The sequence below is a fragment of the Microtus ochrogaster genome, chromosome 24, assembly GCF_000317375.1.
Source record: "Microtus ochrogaster isolate Prairie Vole_2 chromosome 24, MicOch1.0, whole genome shotgun sequence".
Lineage (NCBI taxonomy): Eukaryota > Metazoa > Chordata > Mammalia > Rodentia > Cricetidae > Microtus > Microtus ochrogaster.
The window spans coordinates 236,765-260,395 of NC_022024.1; the positions used below are offsets into that span (position 1 = coordinate 236,765).

The 23,631-nt window shown below is 45.7% G+C and overlaps 2 protein-coding genes across 5 annotated transcripts in view; one reads left to right on the top strand and one right to left on the bottom strand.

Annotated features, from left to right (window-relative positions):
* Cpm (carboxypeptidase M) overlaps nucleotides 1–15,398 on the top strand; it is a 58,236-nt gene extending 42,838 nt beyond the window's left edge. For both annotated transcript variants that reach the window (XM_005357896.2, XM_026784595.1), the window contains exons 4-9: nucleotides 134–306; nucleotides 1,940–2,124; nucleotides 3,935–4,105; nucleotides 6,260–6,412; nucleotides 10,017–10,165; nucleotides 12,034–15,398. In XM_005357896.2, coding sequence (XP_005357953.1) covers nucleotides 134–306; nucleotides 1,940–2,124; nucleotides 3,935–4,105; nucleotides 6,260–6,412; nucleotides 10,017–10,165; nucleotides 12,034–12,276 — 1,074 coding nt within the window. In that variant the 3' untranslated portion in view covers nucleotides 12,277–15,398. The remainder of the gene's footprint in view (nucleotides 1–133; nucleotides 307–1,939; nucleotides 2,125–3,934; nucleotides 4,106–6,259; nucleotides 6,413–10,016; nucleotides 10,166–12,033) is intronic.
* A 4,213-nt stretch (nucleotides 15,399–19,611) lies between these two features.
* Mdm2 (MDM2 proto-oncogene) overlaps nucleotides 19,612–23,631 on the bottom strand; it is a 23,040-nt gene continuing 19,020 nt past the window's right edge. For all 3 annotated transcript variants that reach the window (XM_005357897.2, XM_026784548.1, XM_013350275.2), the window contains exons 11-12: nucleotides 22,992–23,069; nucleotides 19,612–22,145 (exon numbers count right to left, since the gene is read on the bottom strand). In XM_005357897.2, coding sequence (XP_005357954.1) covers nucleotides 21,573–22,145; nucleotides 22,992–23,069 — 651 coding nt within the window. In that variant the 3' untranslated portion in view covers nucleotides 19,612–21,572. The remainder of the gene's footprint in view (nucleotides 22,146–22,991; nucleotides 23,070–23,631) is intronic.

Consider the following 23,631-nt stretch of genomic DNA (forward strand, 5'->3'; position numbering starts at 1 on the left):
AAAGGAAAAGAAAGAAAGCAGGTGGCCTCACAAATATCAAAGGTAGCAAATGTGAGACCCCACAGGGGATCTGTGCTTTGGGGAACTTGTTTTTTCTGACTTGCTAACTGCCCTGGTCTTCTTTGGCACACAGACTGTGGGGCGAGAATTGCTGCTCCACTTGATCGACTACCTGGTGAGGAGTCACGGGAACGATGCCGACATCACACATCTGATCAACAGCACTCGGATCCACATCATGCCTTCCATGAACCCAGATGGATTTGAAGCCGTCAAGAAGCCCGACTGTTACTACAGCAATGGGAGGTAAAGAGGGCTTGGTCTACCAGTGAAGCTCCCCAGCGCCTGTGCCCGGCACAGGTGCCCTGAGCCTCTTCAGGCCTCCATCTTGTAGGATGGTACATGGTGCCTACCTGTCCCTCGGCCTCTGCTCACCACTTCTCATCCTCCCTGCTTCGTTCGGCCTCTCTAATCTTCCTCCTGGAGCTCTCAAGTGCTTTCTCAGCTCAGGTACTGCGTACATCCATTTCCGTTCTTCATCCCCATCAGCAGCCCAACTCGCTTTACTGTAAAAACCCTTTCCCCAACTGTGTAGCCTGCATATGTGCTTTCTGTCATCCGACACTATACCTTCATGGCACAATTTTTATTTACTATATTATGTTGATTTATTTATTTGTGGGGCATGATCCAGGACCTGCCATGGTGGGCATGTAGAGTCAGAGAATAACTTGTAGGAATTGATTCTCACCCTTCACCATGTGGATGGGTCCGGGGGATCAAATTCAGGTCGCCGGGCTTGGCATAAGGCACCTTTACCTGTTAATCCATCACACGGGCCCCTAATGTCTAACTTCTTATTTAATATCTTTCTCTCTGAGAAACTGCGAGCTACCAAGGGCAGTTTATCATTGTGTTTATCACTGTTAGCGTGGCATTGGCCTAGGACATGGTTCTCAACCTTCCTAACGCTGCAATCCCCAACCGTAAAGTTATTTTCATTGCTACTTCACAACTGTAATGTTGCTGCCGTTATGAACCATAGTGTAAGTATCTGATATGCAGCGTACCTGATAGGCTACTCCTGTGAAAAGGTTGTTCAGCCTCCCCAGTGGGTCCTGACCCACAGGTTGAGAACTACTGGCCTAGCATCATACACAGCCCCTCCAATGGTACCCACTGGTTTATTAACCCTAACCCTAAGAAGTGTGACTGCTGCAGCACGGTCTAATGGTGTACTTTGTTTCAAAGTCCCTCGGGGAGTTTAGGGCTGCTCCATGCTTAATAGACACATATATTTGTAGTTTATAAATTTGTTGGGTTTACCAAAAATAACTAAGAAAACTCTCAGGACTGGATTCCCTTCATCTTTAACCTTTCTAGCATGGCTAAGCGTGACCATGCCAGCAATGTGAAGCATGTTTATATAAAGTGACCTGCTTTTGCCCTTGGGTGCTGTGTGAGGAGCCACTGCCAACTTGGTGACCGGAGCTTTTTATTGACTGCTGGTTCTAGAAGTCCTGAATTTAAAAGGGGACAATGCCAGATGGATATCAGTCCCTGCTCCCCCTGGGGCCTCAGCACAGGTCTGTCTGAAAGGGTTAGCCTAGTAGCCTAGAGCCATGTGTCTGGCCGCATTCTGGCTGTCACCTGGGTTCCTCATTGTTCTACAGTAACCTCTCGTGTCTAAAAGGCAGTGTTCCACGAACAAGAAGTCCCAGAAGGCAAACAATTGTCCAACCCTTGCTTGTGTCACAGTAGCTAACGTAAAGTCCCATCAGGAAGCAGACCACACAGTAGGGGACTGGGACTTTAATTCATGAGAGGCCCCACACCAATCATCCACTGCACTTGTATTCACATCTGGGAAACACCTGGAGCCTGAGTCTCAGGTCCCCACACCCACACTCCCCAATAAACAAAATCTTTTCTTTTAAAGGGAAAATTTCAACAATTATGACCTAAACAGAAACTTCCCTGATGCCTTTGAAAGTAATAACGTGTCAAAGCAGCCAGAGACACTGGCAGTCATGAAGTGGCTGAAAACCGAGACGTTTGTCCTCTCTGCAAATCTCCATGGGGGTGCCCTGGTGGCCAGTTACCCCTTCGATAACGGCGTGCAAGGTGGGTGATGTGGCCCCGCTCGGGCAGACCACTGCCAGCTCCACCCCTGGAGCGGAATGAGCTCTGCAACCTGCCTTTAACTTTCTCTGGCTGGCCAGAAAACGCCTCATGGTCCCTAACCCTGAGCGATCCTTGCTGTTGTTGGGGTGTTTTGTTTTGTTTTGTTGTCGTTTGTTTGTGGAGGAAACGGAGTAAGAACGAAGTTTGTGTGTAACAGAACACCTGGAACAATGTATCTGAGAATGACCTTGAACTTCTGACCCTCGTAGACTGTACCACCAGGTCTGGTTTATGAAATACTGGGGCTCAAACCCAGAGTTTTGTGCAGGCTTGGCCAGCGCTGTGCAGCCTGGTCCACATGGCCAGCTCTTCCTATAATTCTATTGTTGTTGTTATTATTATTATTATTATTATTATATTTATATTTATTTATTTATTTATTTATTTTGGTTTGCCGAGACAGGGTTTCTCTGTAGCTTTGGAGACTGTCCTGGAACTTGCTCTGTAGACCAAGCTGGCCTCGAACTCACAGAGATCTGCCTGCCTCTGTCTCCCAAGTGCTGGGTGGTGTGAGCCACCACCCCCTGGGTTCCTATAATTCCTAAACAGTGGATGACCAGGGTGGCTGAATGACAGCCAGTAACAAGATACTTGTGGGAGAAATCCTACAGCCAGGTCCACATGGCATCACAGACTTAGATTATGTGGCTAGAAGAAAATAAGACCAAATGGCTTACTGTTTTTGTTTTGTTCTGTTTTTTAATCTCACGAATGGTGTTGACTCTAGTGGTTCTCAGCCTGTGGGTTGCAGCCCCTTTGTGGGTTGAACGACCTTTTCACATTTTCACAGGGGCTGCATATCAGATATTTACAGTGTGATTCATAACAGAAGCAAAATTATAACTATGAAGTAGCGACAAATATAATTTTATGGTTGGAGCCGCCACAACATGAGGAACTGTGTTAAAGAATTGCAACATTAGAAGGTTGGGAACCCTGCTTTGGACTCTGTTAAATGATCTCATGTGTGTTTTCACCCTGTGAGATGTGTTGAAGGGCCAAGCATGGTGGTGCATGCCTTTAATCCCAGCACTTGGGAGGGAGAGACAGGCGGTGAAGGCCTGCCTGTGAACATAGCGAGTTCCAGGAACAGCCAGGACTATATAGAGAAACCTGTCTCAAACAAACAGCTGAAAAGAACTGAAACTATGGCAGTGATGTCTATTAACCTTTGGCAGCACCTAAGGGAAGCTGCTAACTCCAGACGTAGCCAGCGTGCTGAAGAGCTGACGTCATTTCTAGACTGATTATTGTGTGAGATATCACCCTTGATTGTTAAAGAGAAGAAAGAAGATGGGTGTATATTACTTAGGGTCCCTATTACTATGAATAGACACCATGGCCAGAGCAACTCTTTATAAAAGCAAATATTTAATTATGGGTGGCTTACGGTTTCGGAGGTTCAGTTCGTTATCATCATGGTGGGACAAGGCAGCGTGCAGGCAGACATGGTGCTGGAGAAGAGCTAAGAGTTCTACATCTTGATCACAAGCAACAGGAAGTGACCCAAGTGTCGCACTGAGCATAGCTTGAACAAGAGACCTCAAAGTCCAAACCACAGCGACACCCTTCCTCTAACAAGGCCATGCCTCCTCATAGTGCCACTCGCTATGGTCTTAAGGGGGCTGTTAATTCAAACTACCACAGGGCTTGTTCAGAAGTGGAGACTGAAACTGTCCACGTGCACTGTGACTGTGTCAACTGATGTTCTTTCGTGTGTTGTAAGTGTCTCTTTGTCTTTCTAACACAGCTACGGGGACGCTGTTGTCCCGAAGTCTAACTCCAGATGATGACGTTTTTCAACACCTCGCATACACCTATGCTTCCCGGAATCCCAATATGACCAAGGGAGACCAGTGTAAGAACAAGCGGCACTTCCCCAACGGTATCATTAACGGGTACTCCTGGTACCCGCTGCAAGGTGAGCTTACCAGCCATTGCCTTAAGGCTCAATGCAGTCCCTCAGCCAGGTCTCCATCTGCATCCACAGGAGCATGGAGGTGACCTGGAGCTTTGGGAGGGTGTGGAGATGTGTGCATCACTTCCATGGCCTCCTTCATTCACTCGGATATTTGTTCCCTGACTCTGCGGCTTCCTGAATCCAGGAACAATGCCAAGAAAGATGAAAGGCCTCTCGCCCTCGGGGGATGAAAATCAGGAATTGGGTTACCGTGCCATGAGAGTCGGAAGAGGGTCAGAAAACGCACAGGTGTTGCGATGGGGTCTGCAGCCATAGCCAGCATCGGCAGGGAACAGTGCAGACCTTGGAGGAAGGTAGCACTGACGTCCCTCCTACAGGGATAGCTGCCACTGATTACAACCATGGGGTAGTGGAACCCACGTGGCTCGTCTCCTTCCAACTTTTATAAATGAAGCTGGAGATGGTGAGGAAATGCTCCTCAGGCAGGACCAGGGAGTGGGGTTCCGGTTTCCCCACCCTTGAATAAGATGGCCACAGAAAGGAGGGGCGATGACGGAGGGAGGAAGGGGACTCAGAAGGAGGGCTGTTCCTTTGTTGTTTGGTCTTCTTGGCAATACTGGTGATTGAAGCTAGAGCTTTGCATGCACAAGTGCAAATTTGAAGTGTTTTGTCATTCTTTGAGACAGGGCTTCCTAAATTGCATAGGCTGGCTTTGAACTTTCAAAGCTTCTGCCTCAGCCTCCCAAGCAGCTGCGATTTACAGGCCTGCACTGTATGACTTAACTCACACGTACCAGAAAGAGCAATGTCAACAGAAGCCCAGGGGGTATAGAAACTGGGACTAGTCTAAGCTACTGAAAAACAAAGGAGAGATGCAGGGAGGGAGGACACGAGGTCGGTGTGAGCTCTAGCTAGAGATGAGCGGCCTTTCCTCCCAGACAGTAGCAAGCTGCAGTATGCATTTCTGCACAGGCGCCTTCCCCAGCTGTCACTGGGGTGCAGGGCTGTCGAGCAGTCTAGCACAAACTGGTACTTTTGTGTCTGGGTGGCCCACTGCCAGTTTTCCAGATGAAGTCAATAAGCATAGACCACAACTGATGGTTCAGGCAGTGGGCCCAGCCAGACATGGAGGCACCCTAAAATTCATTCTGCCGTTCGAGATCAGTCCCTCCCCACCTCAGGCCGCCAGCATAGTGCTGGTGTTCCCCCTTCATCACTATAAGGGACCTTCTGTTCTGTGGCACAGCTGCCCTTCCTGATCACCGTAACTGCCCAGACAGACTTCCAGATGTGTGGAAACTTCCAAACTTGATGCAAGTTTTTTGCAAGTGTGTGTGTGTGTGTGTGTGTGTGTGTGTGTGTGTGTGTGTGTGTAAATGGATTCAGAGAGAAATAAAAAATCCGTAAGGTTAAAAAAAAAAAAGAAAATTGAAAGGACAGAGAAATTCTTTGTCACTAGAATCTGGGTGTACATAGATTTTTTTTTTTTTTTTTTTTTTTTTTGGTTTTTCGAGACAGGGTTTCTCTGTGGCTTTGGAGCCTGTCCTGGAACTAGCTCTGTAGACCAGGCTGGTCTCGAACTCACAGAGATCCGCCTGCCTCTGCCTCCCGAGTGCTGGGATTAAAGGCGTGCGCCACCATCACCCAGCTTGGGTGTACATAGATTACTTGACATTTTGACATTTTCTTTGTGAGGTTTTCTTTTTCATATTTACATTTATTTATTTATTTTTATTTATTTATCTATCCATTTTCTGTGTGAATGTTTCCCCTGCATGTGTCTGTGAACCACATGTGCGCTACGCCACACAGGCCAGAAGAGGGAGTCAGCTCCCCTGAAGCTGGAGTTACAGAGGGCTGTGAGCTCCTGTGTGGGTGCTGGGAACCAAACCTGGGTCCTCTGTAATTTTAGACAGTGCTCTTACCGCCCCACCCCACCCCCGCCACATGCAGCCAGCCATCTTTCCACCTCCCCACCATTTTGTTGAAACTGAGCTTCTCCAATACTGGTGGAACTGAGAATGTGTGAAATGTAGGCTTTCAGAAGATAAAAAGGGGTTTCCCACCTCTCACTTGATTGTGGCGCATCATTGAAAACAGTTGGCATCTCCTAGGCACACGACCCTAACACAAATGAGGTGTGCTTGCTTCTAGGTGGAATGCAAGATTACAACTACATCTGGGCCCAGTGTTTTGAAATCACGTTGGAGCTGTCGTGCTGCAAATACCCTCGAGAAGAGAAGCTGCCGCTGTTCTGGAGTGATAACAGAGCCTCTTTGATTGAATATATAAGACAGGTGCACCTAGGTTTGTGTCTCCTACTACTTGTTAATACACATGGCATGCGTACAATCTTTGCATCAAGCATACACAAAACCTCCTGGGGACCTGTGGCAGTTCTTTATTTTCAGTACTGGACTAAGCGTTTGATCTCCCTACATGCATATTATCTGCGCTGTGCAGGAGATGCTGTGCCTTGCTGTTCATAAAACAGGATGAGTCATGGTCACTTGATTTGAGGGTGTAAAAGCCCAGAGTACCCCTAACTTTACACATGGACTGATACGTAAATCTGGCAAAAGAGAGGAAAGCAAGATCATATTCTCACAACATCTCCAATCAGAAGCCTAGTTTAGCCCTCCAGATGGCTCAGCAGGTCAACGGGTCTGCACCATGCCCGACGACCTGAGATCAGCCTGGAACAGACTCCTGTAGATTGTCCTCTGAACTCTACACACCCACGCCATAGCACACCAAATAATCAATAACCTCTGACACCAAATAATCAGTGTAAAAATCTTTAAAATAAGACCCAATCTTACCAGTGTCTGCATAACATTACAAACGCATTTATTGGCTCTTCCTCCTCCCTTTTATACACTAGCTCTGTTGGGTCCTCTGCTGTTATTCTGACTTTCTCCATGAGTCCCATGATCATTCCCTCCATCGTAGCTCTCCCAACACTGATGCTTTAGTATGTTACTCGGAACTCCTGTGAGATCACCCTCCGTCAGCATCCTTGGGGAAATTAACAGAACATGATATGGCTCACACCTCACTGCTTTCCCTGCAGACTTTTAATCTGGCTGTCTGGGTGACTCAGAGTGCTGAATGGGGGCGGGATTTGCCTGCCTATGACGGGTTAAGGAGCTAGGCAACCCGATAAATACCACACAAATTGTAGCATCGGTATTGTTAGTATTAGTGCAGAAGTAATAATAGAACCCCATTTAATTGGGTTGTATCAAGAATATTTGTCTATCTTCCTGTCCCGGTAATCAGATGTGAACTCACGGAACAGTATGTTTATTAACAAATCAACCCTGCCCCCTAGGGGCTTAAGAGAGTAATGTTTTTTCTGATTTTCAGAATTTTTTTCTGATTTAAAAAAAATGAAACTTTCAAATTACTGATGTGTGGTTGTTGTTACTTAGAAAGTCTCAGCCCCTAATAGTGCCCTGCCTGAGGTCAAAGCACCTTTTGCACTTTCGTTTGTAGGTGACACTGGGTTTTTCCACCGTGTGCTAGGGGGCTTCTGATGTCTCATCTGGAAGCCTCCGCTCTAGCACAAGCCTGGCTCGAAGCACTAGATGTCAGTGTGGTCGGCGTCAGTGTGGTCGGCTGAGATTAACACATCGGCCCTGCTTCGTGCCAGCCTGTTCTGTGGCTCCAGAGGGGCTGCTGGGACTCACAGGAGACCTCAGTGTGACCGGGGACTCCGTGGTATTGTGGGGCTATAGATGATGTACTTGGTGTGGGCTTAGAAAGATAACTAACGATGCTAAGACCGCGGTAGCTCAGGCGTAAGTCTGGATTTCTGTGTGACCAGCAGCAGGCCTGGTCCTCTCCAGACTCTAAGGTGGATCTGAACCTAGAGGCTGAGGAATGGCTCACGACCCCCCCTCCTGCACCCCCTAGTACTCCACCCCCCAAAACTAATCAGTTTGGCTCTAAGGAATTAGAAAGTTACCTAAGCTTCAGGATCAGGTTGGGTCCAGAACAGGGTGCCTGCCCCATGATGAGCAGGCTTGAAGGAACTCTCTTCTGGGGACTCTTCTGCCATCCAGTCTGAATAATGACCCAATTCCAGTTTCTACCGTGGAGAACTCAGGAGGCTTGTGTGTCTCCGAGCAAAGCTTGCCCCCTCCTACTCTCTTCAGGTCTGACAACAGGCTTTGTTATCTTTGCTTATTAGCTGGTGTGGTTTTTGGTTTTTTTGTTTTGTTTTGTTTTGCTTTTCAACTGTTGGCTTTCCCCTGTCCTGTCATCATAAGTCTTTCTGAACCTTTGGGTCCACTGGCCTCTTTTCAGTTTTCAACTTCAGTGCCCTGAGTAAATAGTAAGAACAAATATAAGGACTCTGAATAAAAAGGCAAAGAGGGGAAAGTCATGTGAAAATAGGTTTGCGGAGCTACCCTCCACAGGCACCATGGAAAGGAAACGTGGCCTTTGATAACCCCTTCCCTGGGAAATGAGCTAAGAACTGGACAGGAAAGGTACCAGAAGGCCATCTGGGTCAGAAGTTTGCTTAGTGATCGAGATAAGGACTCTTTTGCTAAATGTCAAAGCCTCCATCTTTCCCCTCGATCTTTTCTAAAGGACGTTGTTTAATGTGTGCCTGATGTTTTTCTTCCAAGACAAATAATGGTTGAGTGAGTGTAGCTATTTGGAGATAGCCTGAGGGCTTAGCATGATGGCTTTTCATCTGTGTCTTACACATAAATGACTTCACTTTAAGGTGCCCTGGTTTGTCACTGGAGGGACAAACTGCAATATGTGTCTAGTGTAGTTCAAGGAAGAGGATTTCCTGGGATACAGGGAGGCCCTTGGGGGGGGGCGGGGGGGGCATTGAAGTCTTGAAGTGGGCATAACGGATTTCATGGAGATTCCAGAGACTGGCATCCAAGGTCTGGCTATGCCACTTAGTTGGCTATAAGATTAACGAGGTTATTTGGGGCATAAATTTGATTCCTTGAACCTCTCCCCAAAGGAAGTTACTTTAGTCACTCAGAGCGGCTTATTCTTCACATTTGCAATAAATATTTCGTTTTGTTTTTGTCTTGGCAATCGCTTCTCATGCTTTGTGGCCATGGTTATGATGCCTAATGCTAGGCAAGAATTTTGCCACTTGGTTCCTCCTTTGGCCCTGTGAAATTCTGATCATAGCATTGCCATCCTACGGCGTTGGTGTGAAGATCTGTTGAACATGTACCCAGAGCCCCTGGTATATAGCCTGGAATATAGTAATTGCTCAATAAATGTTGGCTGCTCTTACCAAAAATAAGAGCCCCTCAGTCACTTCCAGGACTCCAGCCACAGTGCAGGTACAGTTTTGCTGCCACTCAGTTTGCTGGTGTGAAGACAAGCCTTCGAAGTCCTTATGTGTTGGCAACTAGCTTGTGAGTGAGGAGCTTTGTTTGGGATTTTGTGGGGTTCGCCACCATCATGTGTCAGCACAGTTTGATGGAGTAAACTTCATGGAAGGACAGGAGTGGGTTCTTCTCGCTTCCGGTCTTCCACTCTGATGATGTGTGCTAGAGACTGAAGAGCCACAAACCAGGCTTGTAGCGCAACTGTGACTTACAGGCATCAAAATTACTCTCCTGTCTTTAGCACTGTTAGTACAGATGAATACTAGGAATATGTTTCTAAATCACTAAAGATGACATTTCTTCCATGAGCCATAAAATATTTTATTTACTTTTAAATTCTTAACGTTTATTAGTATTGTGCCAGGATGCATGCGGAGGCCAGTGGACAGCTTTTTAGGGAGTCTCTTCTCTCTCTCCACTGTGGGACCCAAGGATTGAACTCGGGTCTTCAGTTTTGCCCATCAAGCACTTTTACCCACAGAGCCATCTCCCTGGCCCCAAATCTGGTATTCATATTGAGTTTTCCTTTTGTCTTGCAGGTATAAAGGGTCAAGTGTTTGATCAGAGTGGAAATCCATTGCCAAATGTAATTGTGGAAGTCCAAGACAGGAAACACATCTGCCCGTTTCGAACCAACAAACTTGGAGAATACTACCTGCTTCTCTTGCCAGGGTCCTACGTCATCAACGTAAGTGTGCGGGGTCCTACGTCATCAACATAAGTGTGCGGGGCCGGCTACTGTGAAAACACAGAGTGCACACTGCTCACCTAGGATGGCCCAGAGTGGGGGAAATCTAACTGTGGGCTTGGGAAGGCAGAAAGAAGAGACAGCATCAGACCTGAGATGGGAAAGGAGTAGAGAATGATAGGAGCAAACCAGGGAGAAAAGTCATGTTTTCCTAACTGGCAAATAATTCTTAATAGAAGCCAAGTACTATTTTTCTTTCAATTTTTCATGTGCACGCATGTGTGCCATGACAGACGTGCAGTGGTCAGAAGGCAGCTTTGGGGAAAGGGAGTCTGTTTGCTCCTTTCAGCAAACGTTCCAGAGATTGAACTGAGTCAGGCTGTTGGGCTTGCAAGCTTGAACCTGCAAGCTCGAAATGGCTATTCTAACAAACACATCATTCTCATTATTCAGACTAGAAGCAAGCCAGGGTGAGCCAAGGTAGCCCTGCCAGAGAGGCCAGGGCAGCAAAGGAGATGCTGAGATGCTATATTGTCAGAAGGAGTGACGGAGAACTCAGGTTAGCAAAGGAATCACAGGGATGGTTGGAAAGGAACCCAGAGGAAAGAAGGGAGGAAGCACCTGGCATCTTCGCCCTGCCTCCACCCCCACCCCAAGGCCTGCAGCAGAACCAGCACTGTGTGAGGGAGACAAGGAAGAGCCAGCGAGCATCAGTGAGCCAGGAGACCATGAATGAAGAATCAGAAGCTTCAGAGCCAGTCCAGGGAGCTGCTCTGAAGAAGGCTGTCACTTCAAACTCTTTCTTGCCATCCCACTGTCGCTGCCAGACACCATCTAGGTGTAGAAACTGGTAGTCCAACCTGGACTCTGGCCTCAGCCGTGGCTCAGTATATATGTCTCTGAAGCTTTTTAGATAGAGTCCCAAAGATACAAAATTAAGATAGACAAGAAGATAAACTAAGTATGGCAAAGGAGCCAATCAGCAGATTCGGGGACAGCCTTCAGAACTGGGAGAAAGGGTCTGCAAACTTAATTGTTAAGAGATTAGTTTCTAAGATGCATAAGGGACTCAAAAGAAAGCTTTTAATCCCAGCACTCGGGACGCAGAGGCAGGTGGATTCTCAGTTCGTGGCCAACCTGGTCTACACTGTAAATTCTACACCAGACAGGGCCTCAAAATACAATGCAATCACAATCTAGCTGAAGATATACAAGAACAAAGCTAGAACACCTCAAGGCTTTTTTTGTTTGTTTGTTTGTTTGTTTGTTTGTTTTGAAGAAAGCAGTGGAGGGACTCAGCAGTTAAGAAGCACCCCCACCTTCACCCCAACCCCCGCCCACCGCTGAAGCCCCAAAACCCACATGGCAGCAGTTCATGACCATCTGTAACTCCAACCCTAGGAGGTCTGATGCCCTCTTCTGGTCTTTGTGAGCACTGCATGCAAGTGGTGCACGCAAAATACCCATGCATAAAAAAAAGGGGGGAGTAGAACTGTACACTTAGGTCAACGGCAGAGCGAAGGGTAGCAAGTTGGGCAGAGTGCTTACAGTCGTGATACCCAATAAGGATACTAGTATAGGCTTGGTACAAAGGAAGCCATCTTTACCTCGCACTCTGGGAAAATGACTGTGGCAGAATGAGCCCCTGCTTCCTCCTTTCTCCTGCCTCGCATCGCCAGATGCTGACCCTGTATCTGTCCTGGCTTTATTTTGTAATTCTTGGCATCAGCAGACACTGGGCAGACTCACCAGGCACCACCCCGCTCACCCAGACCTGGCAGGCGTCATCCTAGTGGTGCAGATCGGGTCTTGAGCGTTGGCCCCACGCATCCGAAATCTCTCATGCAGTTGTTTGTGTTCCTGCTCAGGTGACAGTCCCTGGACATGACCCACACCTCACAAAGCTGACTATTCCAAGGAAATCCCAGACCTTCAGCGCTCTTAAACAGGATTTTCACCTCCCGTTGCGAGGGCGTCTGGATCCCATGCTCGTGTCAGAGCCTTCATGCCCGACGATTCCTCTGTACAAACTAAGGCCAAACCGCTCGGCGGCAACAAAGCCTAGTTTGTTCCTATTCTTCGTGATTCTTTGGAACGTATTTTTCAAATAAAGTAAACTGTGAAACTCAAGCCCCATCACCGCCTAGAATCAGGGATTGGTTACTCCAGGTTAGGGCAACTGTCCCTCTTGTGAGACCGCAGTGGGATAAACTCCACTGTTTTCCCCAAGAGGAAGAAAACTGGGTGTTTCCAAGCTCAGCGGTGACAAAGGCGATCTTCAGTCTGGACAAATGGGGGCCGCTGCCTCGCAAGAGCCGCCCACATACATGCCATCCAGACTAGTCCCGGAAATCTGTAAGAAACTCGAAAGGCAAAACAGACATCCCTAGAAGGAAAAAAAGTTAATTTTTATACACAGAAACCCAAATGGATGGACGCTTCCTGGTTACCCACGATGTACGACCTTCCCATGGTGCCATTTGTAAAGACCTGGTACTACGCATAAGGGGTTCTCCCCAAAGGAAGAAATTTCTAGATAACAGAACTAAGGACGTCTACTCTTCCGGTGTTCTAAGGGGAAAAGAGAGGAAATGTGTGTACGGAGCGGAACACATGAGGTGGCCTCTGTCTCCCATGCCAGTGTCCTTGCCTCCCTGCACCCGGTGCTGCAGTCCTGTTAAGATGGCGCCCCATACGCCATCCTAGTCTTTAGCCTGAGTCCCAGATGCGTGCCAGGCTGCTCACTAGACACAGCGCCTGGGTACGGCCCGTGTGAACCTCACCTCGTCACTGAAGGCTGCTGTTTGAATCCATCCCATCCTCTTCCTCACTGCTGACCCAGCTCCACGGTCTCCTGCTCCTGGGTATCTCTTTACCAGGTCCATCTTCCACACAGCACTGGAAGAGGGGCCACATCTTGTTTCCCACTCAGTAAAAGCGCGTTCCACGCATCATCACCTGGGAGCCTTGCCATTCCTAGCCCGTGTAGCTCCAGGCCTCCGGACCCTTCGAACGCACTGGTTGTCTTATCACTTTACAGCAGCCGTCTGCTTCGTGCTGGCCTTCTCTAGGACATGAGCTCTCTGAAGCCAGGATCTGCTTGTTGGGAAAGTCCACTCCTGTATCCTCAGAGCCTAGCACAAAATAGGAAATAAATGGTTGGGGGAGGTGTTTCAGCCACCTGCTACAGACCTTACCAGAACTGTAGGGATTTGAGCAGTTTTATGAAATTAAGTTTTATATTTCGCAACATCCAGCTCACTTATGTGTACACACACATGCAAACACACACAGAGAGAGAGAAAGAGAGAGAGTCTTTTCATGGATACGTCAAGAAGAACATTCCAGAGATACGGGAGCAAGTGCGTACACACATGCAAACACACACAGAGAGAGAAAGAGAGACTTTTCATGGATATGTCAAGAAAAACATTCCAGAGATACAGGAGCAAGTGCGTAATGCTGCCCAGAGGACGATTGCTCGCTGTTAGCCACACTGCGCACTGCACACTAGAACAGAGAGAAAAATTCATACAATCAGTTTGAAGTAGAAATACCACCTATGGAAGAAAATTTATGCTAACTCATTGCAAGAATTAAGAGATCCCAGCACTCAGGATCAGGCGACAGAGGCAGGGGGATCTCTGAATTTTAGGCCAGCAGGGCTACACAGCAAGAGACACTGTCTCAGAAATAGATAAGTAGATGAATAAGGATAAAGCTCAAACGGAAAAACCAAGCAGCAGCTCTGGTGTGCGGGTTCCTGGATGCTGTGCGTTTCCCATGGTGATTGCATCACCTGGTGAGACTTTGTGGGGCTTGGCACATGGTGAAGGCTTGAGATCTAACAGACTGAAGAGACACACAGGCATCTTGATGCCGTTTCTTGGTGCCAAACTTATTCTATATTTTAATATCAATAGTATTTGTAGTTTTTAATCACTTCAAAATTTGAAAATAGCGTGAATATCTGGAAAGCATATATTAATAGTTCAGGAAGTGGTTTGGTATAGCACATTTAAAGTAGAGAAGACTAAGCCAGGTGTGGTAGCTGATGCCTGTAATCCTAGCTCTTGGGAGGAAAGTCAAGACAAGCCTGGACTATAAGTGAGACCCATCTTAGACAAAAACAAATTTGTAAGTGCAGACTTGGTTTGCCATCAGGTTGGGGTGGTTCTAAATGCAGACACCCTTTCCCTGGGAAGTTTTTAAAGGAAATGAGCTATTTTCTGAATGGGCTCATGGGCCGAATAGAAAACTTGTTACCAAAATAACTTGCACGCAGATGTGTCTTACTGGAGACTGACTGGCCCAGGGCTTGGCGCACACAGGTAAAGTGATCTGAGCCACAGCTACTTTTTTGTTCTGTTACTTTCTGTTTTGACACAGGGTCTCATTAAATTGTGTAGGCTGGACTTGGAACTCATTGTAATCCAAGTTGGCATTGAATTCAGACTGACTGCCTCAGCCTCTGGGGCAGCTATTATGGTCTGGACCACTATGTCTTTCTTAAGATAATATTATTTAAATCAGAAATCTGTTATCAAAACCCAGCATAGAGTCAGTTAAACAGAGTGAGGTGTAGCTTGGTATCAGTGTGCCTAGCCTATACCAAGTCTTGGGTTCAGTCCCCACTAACTACTCCCATCCTCAAGACAAAACATGACCGTGAAATTATTCCCTGGTCTGGGTCCTCAGATCCCAGCTCCTGCTCCTGTGTGTCCTCTAGACTGGTGGATACACTTTGAGGTTCCCAATTCAGGTGTAACCCCTGTACAGAGACGTGAAAGAGCAGGGTGATGGGGACCCCTGCTCCACCACGCTCCTGACTATTGGGCACAGACCACATTTCGGTGCTCCTCCAGGTAGAGAAAGCACAGCTAGTATTTGGGTAACTGCTTTGAAGGCAGTACACCTTATTAAAGGTGAGCTGAAAACTGAAATACTGGTTAGCAAGAATCATGTCATTTTCAAGGAAACTTTAACAAGTTCGCCCGTGCGCCTATTCAAACAGAGGTGGGTGAAATTCCAGCACTCAGGAGGCAGAGGTAGGTGGGTGTCTTGAGTTTAAGGCTATCCTGGTCTACGTAGTCCCAGGATAGTCAGAGCTATAAATAGAGACCCTGCCACACACACACACGCGCGCACACCAAGATGAGTGGATGGTGGGGTGTCTAGAGAAACACAAGCTGGTGCTTTGCTTTTCAACCAATAAACTGCTGAGCGACTTGGACGTTTGGCCTCCTCTCTTCATTTCTCAATGTCTTTCAAGAATCAATGCCATGCTTTGTTCCGGAAGCGAACTTGTACCTGTAATTGGTCTCTAAAAATGGTGCACATTAGCGGTACTCCGACGCTGGGTGCAGTTGGTTTCCTGGAGTGTCCACAGGTCCTCATGGCATGGCTGTTCTACTGCAGCAGCAGGTTGAGGACAATTTAATGGATGTTTGTGAGCTCACACCTGCCTTCCTTGTGACCTGGATGTGTGGGGGTGGTGGCTAGATTAGGTAAGGAACACTGTGTTCTGGGTACCCTAAAACAGAGTTCACATGCCTGGGCTTACTCTAGACTTACGTCACTAATAAGCAGACACTGTACTTGTGTTACAGACCATTTTATATTTTAGCATACAGGCCACCCCACAGCCCTTCACCTTCTTGCTGTTTTTTTATTACAAACATCTCAGTGATTCTTAGCATTAAAAGACCACTAGCAAGATGCTCAGATTGAACCTGGTGGTGGTGGCTCACCTTTAATCCCAGCACTTGGGAGGCAAAGGCAGACAGATCTCCAGGAGTTCGAGGCCAGTCTGGTCTAGAGAGCTAGTTCCAGGACTGCCAGGGCTACACAGAGAAAATGTGTCTTGGAAAATAAAAAGTCAAAAATATGCTCAGATTGTCTAAGATTGTAACATTTGCTGTGGAGGGGCCATGACTACCTCTGAGCTTATTAAATTTACATTATGTTTGTCAATAAGGAATGTTCATGAACTGAATGCTGTGTCTTTCCATTATTTTTCGTTTGCAAACGTAACAAAATCCACAAACTAGAAAGCCTTGCCATCAAATATACTCCAGGAGAGACCAAATTTAAGATCTTGGACAAGAATGTCTCAACAATACTCCTGAAGTCCAGATGGTCCTTCCAGGACAGGACGTGCTCTTTGTGACATATTCCGAGTGTGACTATGTGTTGCGTGGACAAGATGGGGAAGGGTGTCCCTGACCAAAAATAATCTGGGGCAATGGGTGCAGCTCAGTGTACTCATCAAGCTTGCACAAGGCCTGGATTCAATCTCCAACACCACAGAAACAAAACACTTTTGGGAGATTCACATTAACCCAGTAAAGGATTGGAGAAATCATGCAGGAGAGAAACAGACTTCCCAAGTGCACTTAGCCGTGGAACCATTCCTTAAGTCATCAGCCTCCTATAATCTTAGATTTCCAAATCTAGATTTCCAAACAAGTTTTATTGGCTCCCAAACAAGCAGCGTAGTTGTAAGGATTTGCTTCCGTCCTGGGAGGCTGCGTCAAGGACAGGTTGGCCCGAGTGCACAGCTACCTTCAAAACTGCTACACGCGGCACTTTTCTATGTATATGGGTGTCTTGTCTGCATGCGTGTTCTCGTACCACTAATGTGCCCGGTCCCACTAAGGTCAGTAAAGGGCATCTGATTCCCTGGAACTGGAGTGGAGTTACAAGTGGTTGTGAGCCACCATGTGTGTGTGCCGGGAATCAAGAGCAGCCAACACTGTTAACCACTGAGGAGCCATCTTTTCAGTCCCTAAGTAGGAAATGGCTACACAGTAGTTACCAGTTTCTTATTTAAAAAAAAAAAAAAGTAAATATATTTAAACATAAATATTTAATTAGCACGTGTATGACGTACATTGTCAGAGGGTTAGGGAATTGCCCTGCCTTTCGCCTTAATGAAATGGTCTCTCGTTTCTGCTGATGCGCCCCCAGCCAGCTGGCCAGCAAGCTCCCAATGATTCTGGTTTTGCCTCTCCAGCTTCTCCAGTGCTGGAGTTGCCAATGAGTGCCACTGCACCCAGCTTTTCCCATGGTTCCTGGGTATGGAACTCAGCTCACCAGGCTCGTTTACCACCGAGCCATCTCATCAGCCCAAATATCTCAATTTTAAATTAAGTTGCAAATATTTCTCCACTTTCAAGAGAAAATTAATTGCAATATAATGTATTAGGAGGCCTTAGGCAGAAGTTCCATGATACATCTTGCCTAGACTTACATATTTAAATGTGTAGCTATTAAAGTTGAATGAGCTGATGGATCTGGACTACCAACCCAACAACGTTTAAAATTCACATGCTGGTGGTGCACATCTATAATCCCAGCACTTGGCAGGCAGAGGCTGATGGGTCTCTGTGAGTTTGAGACTAGCTTGGTCTACAGAGTGAGTTCCAGGCAGCCAGGACTACACAGAGTAACCCTGTCTCACAAAGAAAAAAAATTACATGATGGTAATAGCAAAAAGCTCTTTGGACAGAAGGTAGAGATCAGGGCAGGGCCACTATTGAAACATCTGTCACAAGCCCATCTCACAGAGAAAGATTTAAGATGAACTAATCTTTAAATGTTTTATCACATTTGTGCGTCCACAACGCATGTCCACATTCCGTGGACACACGTGGCAGTCAAAAGGCAACTCCCTTCCACCAGGAGTCCCAGGATTTAGCAGCAGGCGCTTTTGCCTACTAAGTCAGCCCTAAACTAGAATTTTAAAACATGAGTCATGATGAAAAATAAGAAAAAATGAAAGTATGAAGCAGAATTGTTTTCTCTCCCTATTTCCTCATGAGTATGAGAGAGCTGAATTCTCTCCAGAGCTGAACCCCCAGCCTCCAAATTTGCCAAGTTGCTTTTATAATGAGGATAAAAAGGCAACTTATTAGCTATGTCAAAATTAAAGTATTAACCAATTAAGACCTCTGCCCAACAATAAAGCATCCTATTTTGTATGCCCAGTATTAAGTGAAATTGGACTCAAACTCTTTGCTCTGTCGGCCAGCAACTTCCTTCCTGAGCAGTTAGGCCTATCGCTAATGGACACCTGAGCTGTCTTCCTGATGGGAAGAGGGAATATAAAGACTATATGAAGGGACTGCGGGCATCCTTTTAGGTGGGGGAATGAATCCTCACAAGAGGGACAATTTTATACCAACAGTGTTCTTTCACATTTTAAGACGTCATCGTCTGTTAGAAAGGCAAACAAACCTGCATAGCTGTTTTCATTGCCGTCAACATCCTGAATGTCCAACTGTACGCACAATGCACTTGACAGCTTAAGGGCGGGCACAAAAGAAGCAACCATCTACCCAGGAAGAGAAAATCCAAAGGGACCTGTGACCATGTATTCAAAGAGATGGAACAGGAGCTGCCTCGCTGGGTTCTGGAGATGGTTAGTCATGAATGAATCCAATAGAATCCTGCTAAGCTGAGGTCTGTCCTGTTGAGCTAAGTCAGTTCTGGGTGGCTGTGCCAAGCCTCTCCTAGTCTCTACACTTAGCTCTCAAGGGTCACTGAAGTAAACTATCTGTGGCCTTAATTTTGACCTCCCACTAAAGGAAACATATATTTCAGGGGAAAAAGTTTTAGTATGTGAAAATCAAGCAACCATTTCAGAGGAATCCAGAGGATATGATTCACAGTCAATCCATCTACCAAAGGACTACACTGCCAGCAAAACAAACAACAAACCCAGAATGGCTCTCCTCTATCAGGAGAGGTCATCCTCTGTGAGCAAGCATACAGTTTCAGGAGGGACACATAGGGGACCTAGCAAGTCAGATCAGCTCAATCCTGATGAGCAATGAATTACAGATGTCACAGCCAGATGGACTTTGCATCCCCAATCAGAAATTTTAATTTTTTTTTTTTTGTAAATGTCTTAGGGTTTCTATTTCTGTAAAGAGACACCATGACAGCAACTCTTATAAAGGAAAACATTTAATTGGGATTGCTTGCGGTTCAGAGGTTCAATCTGTTATCTTTATGGCAAGACATGGAAGCATGCAGGCACACGTGGTGCTGATGGAGCTGAGTCCTACATCTTGATCGGAAGGCAACAGGAAGCAAACTGATCTAAAGTGTGCCCAATAGTGGCACATTTCCTCCAACAAGGACATCTCCCTTGTCTTATAGGGGACAATTACATTCAAACTACCACAAACTACAAAATCAAATTCAGGAGCTAGGAAGACGGCTCATCAAATGTTTGCCACCAAGCCTGATGATCTGAGTTCAACTCCGTAAACCCACATGATATAACAAGTTAACCAACTCAGGAAATTGTCCTTTGACTTTCATGTGTCCTGTGGTATACTGTCTGTCTGTCTGTCTCTCTCTTGCTCTCTCACACTCACTCACACACTCACACACACACACACACAAAGAGTAAATAAACTGAAAAAGCCCTCTAAAAGTTGAGGTTGGGCAATGGTAGAAACATCTTTAATCCCAGTACTTGGGAGGCAGAAGGTGGACCTCAGAACATTCAACCAGCAAGAACTACTATAAGCTTTACACAATACAATGAGCCTTCATACCTATAGAACATCATCTTTAAATGAGAACACAAGGAATTTTGAATTTAAACAAAAGCAGAGATCTAAAGCTCCACTTAGCTTTGGAGTCTGAGGTCCACATGCTACTTTTTGTGGTCAGCCTCAGGACTTATGTCCCAAGACTGACGCAATTACTTTCTTCCTAGCATTGAGTTTGGGGGTCTGAAGTTTGCATGTGGCTATTGCGTAGCTAGCCTCAAGACCCAGGTCCCAAGCAAAACTAAATTACTTTGTTCCCCAGTGCACTGAGCTCAATCACCAGCCCCATTCAGTCAATTCCTGTTGAGCACCTATAAAAATGACAAGACGCCCCTGGCTTCCTAGGATTTAGTTTCAAGAAAGCAAAAAAGCAATTACAATAAGGCAATACCATTCACTACAACCAAGTGGAGAGTACTAAAGCGGCCTTTCACTGATGGCCACTTTAGCCTAGGGAGAAGAGCATCTGGCTGCCCATGGCAGAGTGAGCAGGCACAGTCAAACGCAGACATCCAGACTTGTCAGCCACATAGACTGTTAGGAAAAATATGTAAGAGTCAGTGAACCTCTTAAAACAATCCTTTATTTAATAAACCATTTATTAGCAAATAAATAATGTATTTATTTAGGATCTAGTACTGCCCAAGGATATAACCTCAGCATTACAAAGTGAAAGAGTGAAGCTTCACTTAGTCACCGGATACCAAAGCTGAAGCAACCATTCCTCGCTGTTCTCCTATGTAGATGTAATAGACTCATCATAAGGAGTGGTTTTCTGTTTGATTCCTTTAGCCAACGAGGTTAGTACAAAACCATCCTCTAGCTACTCTAAACTTACAGTCCAGGTGATTTTACTTTCTACACTTGAACATGTGAAAAATACAGAGCCCTTCAATCAAAGACTATGAACCAAGAAGTTAATCTATAGGGATGGAGAAATCATTCTAAAATACTATGCATGTTTTAAAATGAGTTCTCATTATCCACGTTCTGAATTAGTCTTTCTGAATGGTTTCTAAACCTTAAGTACAGCCTGAAACTTGGGCAACATCAGGAACCATGGAGCTGAGCCCAAGAAGGTGCTTCAGAATTTCCAACATGAGACAAGAGTGCATTACCTGTCCCTCTCCTCATGACAAAAGCTGGAAAATAAGGTGCATGTTTTTACGGACACGGCACCAGATACAACTCGTACCTTAAGAGTGTGCACACTTGGGGCACGTGTGGAGATCAGAGAACAACTCTGTGGGTCTGGTCCCCTCCTTCTCCTTTCAAGGGTTCCAGGGATCAAGCTGAAGCCATCAGGTTTACACAGCCAAGTGCCTTACCAGCATCCTCTCTCCAGCCCACCCCATAACAGCTGGAGAACTAAGGAGTTTCAGAATTTAGTAACTTATATATTCAATCCTTCACACAGCTTTACGTCCTTATATAAGAGGTATTAAATAAATTAAATGTTCTAAATTCACAGAGGAAAAAGAAGAAATCAAATACTTCTTATGCAGTCAACTCTCAGAATGGACCCATCATCTGCAGCTGGAGAGAACTTCCAACAGTCCTTCCAGGCAGAATGTACTTAAATGTAAGGAAAATGGAAAAGGAAAAGGAGCTACACAGCCAATTCAGATTACATTAAAACCCAAATGTAAATATAATCAAGTGAAATTCTCCTAAAAGGAAACACTACTGTCACCCTCAAGGAGATAAATCATACAACAAATTTTATATGAACTGAGACGTTTTTCTTGCTTTAGTGTATGCAGAAAAAATAAAACTCATGTTATCTAATTTGGGGGTTATATAGTTAGAGATATATAATTCTATTTCTATGGCCAGGTCAGCTAGCTGAAATAAGTTAGCACGATCATTTGAATTGGTTGTCTGCACACTGGGCAGGGCTTGTTCCTCTTCTTAAGCTTCTTTGCACATGTGAAACATGACATGAGATGTCCGGTTTTACCATGAACAATGCAACCATTTTTAGGCCGCCCTTGACAAATCACACATGGCTCAGTAGCATTAAGAGAGAAGCCAGATTCCATACTTTCTTCCTTGTCTTGTGTCTCCTCCTTCTCCACCTCTCTGACATCTTCCTGGCTGCTATAAACAACACTACTAGAAGTCGACGGCTGGGAGTAGTCCTCACTCTCCTGTGATGGGGAGGCATGGACCTCTTTATCATCATCTTCCTCGGTGCAGGGCTCTTTAGAATCATTCACTGTAGATTTTTTTCCATCAGGCACATCTAAGCCTTCCTCTGCCTGAGTCAAGGTCTCCAGCTTGCCTTTTTCCAAGATTTCCCCTTTATCTTTTTTATCTTCTGGAAGCCAATTCTCACGAAGGGTCCAACATCTGTTGCAGTGGGATGGAAGGGGAGGATTCATTTCATTGCAGGAGGTACATTTCCAATAGTCCTTCAATAAAAGAAGACATTAACTCTTTAGTTATTAGTCACAGCAAGGCTAGCAACGTCACAGTACACCTGAGGTAAAAGTCTATCACATAGATAATTTTCAGCATTTCATGTTTTACATAAAATAGGTAAAAAGCCCATGAGAAATAGAGTTAATGCTTATACCAGAAATCAGCTAAGAGAGCAGATGTTAGACAAACAAACAAACTGAACATCCCCATTTCATCCACAAGAGAAATCTAAACCCATTCTTGTCAGCTACCAGAGCTCCAATATACCATTCTCATCACAATCCAGCCTTGTCAATGTTCTCCTGGACTCTTAACTGCTCAGTGTGTCTTCCTTATCCCAATTTCTCTTCACACAACTGGAGAAGCCCACTCTCCCGCATCCCTGAGTCATCACTGAACATGTCCTGTACCCTTGCATACACTGAAGGGTGAACCTCCTAGTGAACCCTGGATAAATATATCCAGTTTGCCTGCCTGGCAAGCGGACTAATGCAGAAGCAGTGAGGTAAAGTCCATTTATTCTCCCACACCGATTCCTTGATTCGGGCTAAGTGTGGCTTCCACTCATCCCCAAAACCAAAACCAAAAGGTCTTGTTAGACGAGGATGGATGTTTCAGGGGTCCAATATATTCAAGGTTAAATTCCATCCCATAAAACCAAACAAATGTATCAACAGACTCTACTACAACAAAGAAGGAAAAATACTCTAAGTCATAGGAGTTTAAAATTTTTAACTGTATAGAATTAACTCAATTTTACAGAGAAAATTAAGCTAACTTTTCCCAATCCTCATCTCAGAGCCGTCTTTATTTCTGTGAACTATCTGTATACTTACAGCTAAGGAGATTTCAGGGTCTCCCTCAAAGGAATCTGTATCACTTTCTCCTGTCTGATACACCGTGACTCGATAGACCTAATAAGACAAACTCATTAGCATCAATTTACCACCTCTCAACCAAGAACGCTGAATTCTTAATAAGTCCTAAAAAATTGGCTAGAGCCACTAACTCTCCATGAGATCTGAAGGGCAAGTCAAACGCAGTTCCAGTAAAGCAGACAAAGTAGAAGAGTAAACTCTTCACCCACCACGGCAAGAGTTGTTTAACTACTTTTTTTAAAAAAAAATATTTATTCATAATGTCCTGCTTTCTTGCATGTCTGCACACCAAAAGAGGGTGCCAGATCTCATTACAGATCATTGTGAGCCACCATGTGGTTCTTGGGAATTGAACTCAGGATCTCTGAAAGAACAGCCAGCACTCTTAACCTCTGAGCCATCTCTCTAGCCCGGAGTTGTTAATACTCAGCAAACAAAATATTCAAGAAAAGCCGGGCGGTGGTGGCGCACGCCTTTAATCCTAGCACTCGGGAGGCAGAGGCAGGAGGATCTTTGTGAGTTCGAGGCCAGCCTGGTCTACAGAGCTAGTTCCAGGACAGGCTCTAAAGCTACAGAGAAACCCTGTCTCGTAAAAAAA